The 7,174-nt window shown below is 54.5% G+C and overlaps 1 protein-coding gene across 1 annotated transcript; it reads left to right on the top strand.

The window, feature by feature from the left end:
* Positions 1-2,041: 2,041 nt before the first annotated feature.
* On the top strand, positions 2,042-6,119 carry ATOX1 (antioxidant 1 copper chaperone). The gene is made up of 4 exons (XM_088536766.1): positions 2,042-2,089; positions 2,803-2,878; positions 3,973-4,125; positions 5,896-6,119. The coding sequence occupies exons 1-3, from the start codon at positions 2,084-2,086 to the stop codon at positions 4,104-4,106; spliced, it is 216 nt and encodes a 71-aa protein (XP_088392892.1). The 5' UTR covers positions 2,042-2,083; the 3' UTR covers positions 4,107-4,125; positions 5,896-6,119.
* Positions 6,120-7,174: the final 1,055 nt, after the last annotated feature.

Raw genomic sequence — 7,174 nt, 5'->3', positions numbered from 1 at the left:
CAGCAGGCAGCCCAAAACCCCTCTGTGCCGGGCAGACCCCGGGGCGTCTCCGGGAACCGGGGCTGGCTGCGGGTGATGCTGTTTCTCTTGTGAGACGCTCGATGCAACGACAGGCTCCTACGCGCGCGAGGAACGCGCGTCCTCCACCCGCTCGCGCAGGGAAGGCCCACGACGCGGCCACGCGTGATGTCCTCACCACGTGCGCTCCCGAGCAAGGCTATTTTTTCAGCTACAAGTTAACCGGGAGGCCTATGGAAGCGCCGCACGTGCTTAGCAAGGGTGACACCCTCTCCCAACAATTTTTCGGACCTACTTCCCGGCTTCCTAGCCCGGATCCCTGCCCCTACCACAGGCTTCACCTCACTTGCTCCCGTCCCAGCCTCCTCCGCCTTGACTGTGATTTTATTTTTGAAGAAAGGAACCAATTTTCCTTCAAAAAGCCAAATTGATGGGAAAAGAAATGAAGCAGACAGACACCCCCAGGGAACAGCACCCTTTCATTCAACCTACTTTGAGGTTGACCAAGCAGAGACCCCTCCAAACTCCTCATTCCGTTCAATAATCCAGTCTACCAGAGCTCTTCTAGCCCCGCACATCTCAGAGCTCCAAGGCAGAGCTTTGTGGAGCAGCCAAGTCCACCCTCAGCCCCGTTGTCCCATCTCCATGACCTGCCCATGTCCCTCCCGCAGCCACTTCGTCTCCACGCTGATCATTAGATTTAATCACAAACAGGCAAACCACCGTGCTGAGAGCGGTGAAATTCCCCAGCGGCTGCTGTACATCCCGATCCACTGCAAACTTTCTCAACTGCATCTCCCAACACGGAGCAAAAATATTTTACTGTCAGAAAAACAGAAAGAAAAATATAACTGAAGGAGCGGGGCTGTAATTAAGCTGTAGCGCTGTCAAAGAAAAATGTTTGTGGTAGGAATTAAATCCCTAAAATGCTACTAACAGCTTGGGGCAGCACGAGGACAGGCCGAATGGGGTGACCCCTGCATGGAGGCAACCTGAGGGAGGTTTGCTGCAGACGGGGCCGTTCGGCCTCCACCCGCTCACACCGCTGCAAGAGGAGGCACCAGCCCCTGCTCCCATCTTGCTGCAGCCTTTTCCCTGTGTGCAGAATCTCGATCACCCCCCCGTCCCCGCGTCTCTGTTTAGTTAACCCCAGCTACTGGCCTGCGCATGACTTTGCAAAAATCTTTTGAAAAACACTTTTTTTTTTTTTCTGGTGGAGCTGTGCCCGGAGCTATAAGACAACGAGCTAGAGATTAATGCACCGGGGACACACGGCAGGACTCGGCCGGCTCCACATCCATGCGACGGGCACAAACGCGGCCCCAGCTGCCTGGGGACGGGCTGGGGGCACTGAGATATATGTTACATGTTATATATATTACATATAATTATATATTACAAATTTCAATCACATATATTTAACATCCTCTGTCTTATTGCAGTACAGATTACGTGTTCTATCATATTACGTACCATGTCTCGTCATGTCAGTAAACGTACGGGTATCACTGTGACGTTCATCACTGTACAGGGCACGAGGGCTCTGTGAGGCCTCTCTGGAACAAGGGGTCTCGGAGGGCCGGGGGGACCCGCGTGGGGCCGGAGAGGGCTCTGTGACCAGCGCGGGGAGGCCGTGGTGGCCAAGGGAGTCCAGGGAGGCTCCGCAGGGGCCAAGGGAGTCCAGGGAGGCTGTACAGGCCCCACGGTGGCCAAGGGAGTCCGGGGAGGCTCCGCGGTGGCCAGAGGGGCCCGGCGGGGGCCGTGGAGGCTCCGCGGTGGCCGAGGGAGTTGGGGGAGGCCCCCACGGTGGCCAGAGCAGCCCGAGGAGGCCCCAGCCCGAGGAGGCCCCGCGCCGGCCGGGGGCAGCCCGGGGAGTCCGCGGAGGCTCCGCGGTGGCCGGAGGGACCCGGGGAGGCCGTGGAAGCTCCGCAGCGGCCGGGGCAGCCCGAGGAGGCCCCGCGCCGGCCGGGGAGGCCGCGCGCCGGCCCCGCAGGAGCGGAGCGGAGCGCGGCCCGCCCCTTCCTCCGCCCCGCGCCGCGCCCCGGAGCCGCCGCCGCGCTCGGCCATGCCGGTGGGTGCCGGGCCGGGGGGGCCGGGCCGCCCCGCGGGGCCGCGGGGGAGCGGGATCGGCGCTGCGGGGCGGCGCGGGGGGAAGGCCTGAGCGGGCCCGCGTGGGGCTGGGGGCTCGCGTGGGGCTGGGGGCTCTCGTGGGGCTGGGGGGTCCGCGTGGGGCTGGGGGCTCTCGTGGGGCTGGGGTCGCCCCCTCGCGCCGGGGCCGCCCCCCGGGCCGCGGCGCCGCTGCCGGGTGCGGAGCTGCCGCGGCGCTCGGGCCGGGCAGCCCTGGGCGCCCTGAGGCGCCTCCTTCCCGCGCGGCCTCCCCAGCGCGCTCCGGTATGAAGCAGTCCATAAAACGCTAATTGAGCTTGAAGGCGTTAGCAGGAGCTGCCGACCCTTAATCCCTTCCCATCCTGAATCGCCCGTGAGGATTTTCCCTGAAAACTTGACAGGATCCTGGGAAAACAGAGCTAAGGTGGGAGCTGAGCCCCTTTGGGGAGGGGGCTGCACCAGTACCCTGGTACCCTGGCCGGGTGTGCAGGCACCATGAGGACGAGGACGTCGTGCGGAGGGTCCCCAGAGCGGTGGCTTCACCTGTGCTTTAGCCTTCGCTGAGGAGCCCTTTGCCGCGTGTGTGGGATACGAACCCGCGTTTTGGGGACCGAAAGGCCAGTGCGGGGAAGGAGCGCCCACAAAACCGCCCCTCACTGCCCGTCTGCCTCCTTTCAGAAACACGAGTTCTTTGTGGACATGACCTGCGAAGGCTGCTCCAATGCGGTCACCCGGGTCCTGCACAGGCTGGGAGGTGAGTGGAGCACCCGTGGGTGCTGTGTGAGGGGCTGGGGTGTCCCGGGGTCCTCTGGTTTGCAGCTTTAACGCTGTGGATAAGAGCTGGGAGCAGCGGTTTGGAAACCCCTTCTCCCCACCCTGCGGCTGAGCAAGGAGCGTGCGGGTTAGTGAGTGACAAATCCCGGATCCTTAGCAGGACTCCTGGGACCTGGGAGAAGGGCTGAAAGGGTGAGGGAGGGCGGGAGGAGCTGCCCCGTGGCTGCAGGAGGCTCCGCTCGCCCGGCTCTGTGAGTCAGCACGGCCGAATCCCGGAGTCGAGTCGGAAGGAGGGGAGGTGGAACCTTGCGAGCGTTGTCCTAAGGAGGCCCAGGATGTCCGGGGTGGTTCCCTAGGGTGTCACCTGCTTCCAAACAGAGTAATCACTCTGAAAAGCTGCAAAGCTCAGGGATTCTCTCCACAGCCTTTTTCTTTTTTTTTTTTTCTTTTCTTTTACCATTGGGAAAATTATAACCTATGCCTCCATCGTGCTGAGATTACCAGGAAAGAAGGATCAGGTCTGTGCTCATCAGTCAGGAGGAGCTGTCACGCTGCTCCCCTTCCCCACCAGGGGAGATTGGCTTGCAGGCACCAAGCCAAAGGCTCTGGGGTTTCTCCAGGCCCCACTGCCTGGCAGAAGCAATTCCACTTTGTGTGTGTTTGCAAGCACTCCTCACTCTCAAACATGCTGGCCAATTTCCACCTACTGTGATGAAGTGGCAGAGCTCTCAAAAATGCTTCACTCCTGCAATTTTTGTGAAAATAGGTGTTTGGATACAGACTTCATGACCACTTCCTCCCACTGGGCTCAAAGGGGCTCACCCTTACTAGCCACTGGGAGATCCACATGGAAAAGTGCCTTGTGCTTCCTCCTGCTTGCCCCTGGAAGAGCCTGTCCTGCCCCTGTGCCAGTCAGCCCTGGTGCCCATCACACCTGGACCACAGCACGGACTGAGCTGGCTGGAGAACACGGTGGCTGATTTAAACTCAGCTCGCCCTAGATATTGCATGAAGGAGGGTGAGCATCCCCCACCTCAGACCGTTCCTTGGAACGTGTTTTTCCTCTCCTCTTAGGTGTCCAGTTTGACATTGACCTGCCCAACAAGAAGGTGTGCATCGACTCGGAGCACAGCGTTGACACGCTCTTGGAAACCCTGAAGAAGACTGGAAAGAATGCGTCCTACCTGGGGGAGAAGTCTGTGCAATAGACTGCCCTGGGGTGATGAGGTTAGATATAAATACTGGGCATGTGAAACACTGCGGAGGGAGATCTGAGCTTGTTCCAGCTCTGGCAGTAAACCAGGCTGCTTCCTGGGAGGCACAAAGGAGGACAGACCTCCTGGTGCACCTTCAGCAAGCTCCTCACATGGAAATAGTGCCTGAATCACGTGCAGGCAGCTCCCCTGCTGCTTGGGACCCCTTGGTTATTCTGCAAAGCCTACGTGGCCATGGTTGCCAAAGGAGGCTAGAATCCGGCAGTTTGGGAAGTTTTGAGTGATGTTTTTATCAGCTGGTCAGATTGCATGGAGAAGTAGGATACGGGCTGTGTGCCTTTCTCAGGGGAACCTGGAGTTTTCCTAGAGCACATCCCTGTGAAAACAGACCCAAAGGCATCACCAGCCGGGCAGAAGTCGCAGCCCCAAATGTTATCAGGGAGGGCAGTGGGGCAGAGGGCCCTGTGTGGCTGTGTGTGCAGGAGGTTGTTCATTAGCAAAGGGATCTCCAGCTTCAGCGTTTATTGCTTTTGCTGTTACATCCTCCACCAAACAAGAAGATGGAAAGGACCTGCCCTCACAGGTAGAAAGTGCTGGATTTCAGTTCAGTTCCCAGTGCCTACAGCCCCAGCCAGACAGGCATCTGTCCCACAGACAACCTGATGGCTGCAGCCTGTGCATTTCCCTGGAGCCCCAGCACTACGCTGCCATATACCAAACTCTCACCCAACTGTGGAATATTTTTACAAGAAAGGGTACCACTTTAGTGAAAAAGAATGAAATGGGAGGAGAGGGTTGTTACCTCATTGCAGATGCTGTTCTTTTTGTCCCAAATCATATAGCATCTCTGAAAAGCTTGTTTCTGGCAGTGTAGCTTTCCAATTCAGCAGTATTTTGTAAATGATTTAGTTTTGATCACATGGATGCCCAGCATGGAGGCACTGAAACCATTTCATGCTGATTTAATTTCCAGTCGATAACCGTAGTTTAAACTGGTACTTTACAGCAGCAGGAATTAAGCTGACAAAAGAAAGGGTTGAACTGATTCCAGTGTGCCTAAGCAAGCCCAAGTTAACAGATTTTAAATCTGTGCATTTTTATCATGTGAACAACCTCGCAGTACTTCTGAGATGCTGTTTAAATCCTAATTTTCTAATCAGACATTATTGATATTTAAAACAGACAGAGAATCATATTATGGGTTGAATAGGATAGAGTATTTTTCACCTCCTAGTCTGGATTGACTGCAAGAGCTCCTTTCAGTTTCTGGGGACTGGGCACGATATCTCAAAGGTCTGCAAAGTTACTCAAGGCTGCAGTTTCCCATGAGTTTCTCTTATATTACATCAAGGCAACTAGAAGAGCCCATTCAGCTGGATAGGCTGGAGGAAAACCACCATTTTCCTAAACTCTCCCTCCCCTCCACCACTGGATTTAAATTGAAGCTAGTTGGTTTGGCCAGTAATCACTGAATCCAAAACAAAGGAGGGGGAGGCTGGTTTGCCCCTTCTGGTAGTTTGTTGTTAGATGACTGTAGCTGTCATGGGAAAAGTCACTCAAGTTTTACAGCATGTTTGCTTCCACAATTTCCACATGTTTGCTTCCCATTTTTAGGGGTTTGTTTGCAGGGGGTGACAAATCCCTGACACAGAGCTCAGATCAGTGCCTTTCCTTTGGGCAGTGACCGGCAGAGGGCATCTTTGTATAACGTTACTGCCTCTGTGCCTTGTTTCTTCCATTTATTTATTTGCTTGTTTATTTATTTATTTATTTATTATTTTAGGAACTCAGCTATGACTTCAGAAAAAAGACGACTTAACTGTTTACATATCTCCCAGCTTGCCCTGTCGTTGGAGCTTTGCTACCCTGCCAGATGTCAGAAAGCAGCAGGCTGGCAGGAGGAGACGGCTGCATCCTGCCCCTGGAAGTGCACAAAGTAGGGAAGGAGGTGACATTCTGTTTTCAAACACTCAGTAAATCAAAGCAGTGCTTCTATATTTCAGTGCATGTCTGTGTGTCCTGTGTGTCTTTGCACTGCTTTAGATGGCTTTCTGCAAAAGAGATGGCTCTTAGGGACAGGATACAGCCCATTACATGTAGGACAAGCTCAGAGGAAATTGCACCTATTCGTAGAAGCTGGCTGCAGCCTCTGCGTGCGTCAGGAGATTTGAATGTTGCTTAAATTGGGGGAATCTGTCTCTGCAGATGTTTGTGTTCATTACAGAACAGACAAACTTTCCATTTGGCCTGCAAGGCCTGGGAAGGAGGGACTTCTGCAGAGCGGGTCTGTAGCTCAGGGACAACCAAATATTATTTGGGGCCAGATGAGGCCATAAAAGCGGAGTTCTCTGGTCTCCAGCAACGTGGTTCGCTGACAGCCTAACCAAATTACAGGTCGAAGCAGGAAACACAGATTCAGCTTAGGTTTAATACAGCGCTTTCTAGAGCACAGTGTGACCATATGCATGTGAGGAGTCATTCCGGATTCTGGCAGCAGCTCAAGACATCTGGATGAGTCCCTTCCCCCTGCAAGTGTTCCTCTTGCTCCCTTCCCAGCCCACTTAGAACATTTCAGCTAAATAGGTAATAGCATCATGGGGCTGTGATCCCAGGAGGAATCCCCAAGTGCTCTGTGCACACACGAACACAGTAGGAGAACTGTGCTGGTAAGAAATACAGAAGGCATGGAGGAAGCAGAGGGCTGTGGGAATCTCTCCAAGGTCTCTTAATTCTCAGCCCAGCATTCACTTCAAGGATTATACTGTTGCTTAGCTCGATTCCCATCCATTTAATTCAGGTTTCTCAGGCCAGCATAAGTGCCATGCGTGTGTCCATCCCAGCAGGCTCTCATTGCACCTGGAAGACGTAACTCCTATTCCCCACCAGCTGCATGTGGCTTGTTCTCCATCTTCTCTCCAGAAAGACAAATCAACTAAAGTTTGAAAGAAATGTTTACTTAAATGTAAGGATTTTTTTTTCGCGCTTGTGCATTGAGTTCACTTTTGCCATAGTTGTAACTTTTTCCTTCCTAGAGATGTCCAGCAGTTCAAAGTCCATTTTTT

This window comes from Tinamus guttatus, unplaced genomic scaffold (assembly GCF_059628265.1).
Source record: "Tinamus guttatus ecotype Peru unplaced genomic scaffold, ASM5962826v1 Tinamus_guttatus_pri_ptg000710l, whole genome shotgun sequence".
In the NCBI taxonomy this organism is placed as follows: Eukaryota; Metazoa; Chordata; class Aves; order Tinamiformes; family Tinamidae; genus Tinamus; species Tinamus guttatus.
Note: the sequence above shows the minus strand (reverse complement) of the source record. Positions and strands in the feature narration are given on the sequence as shown.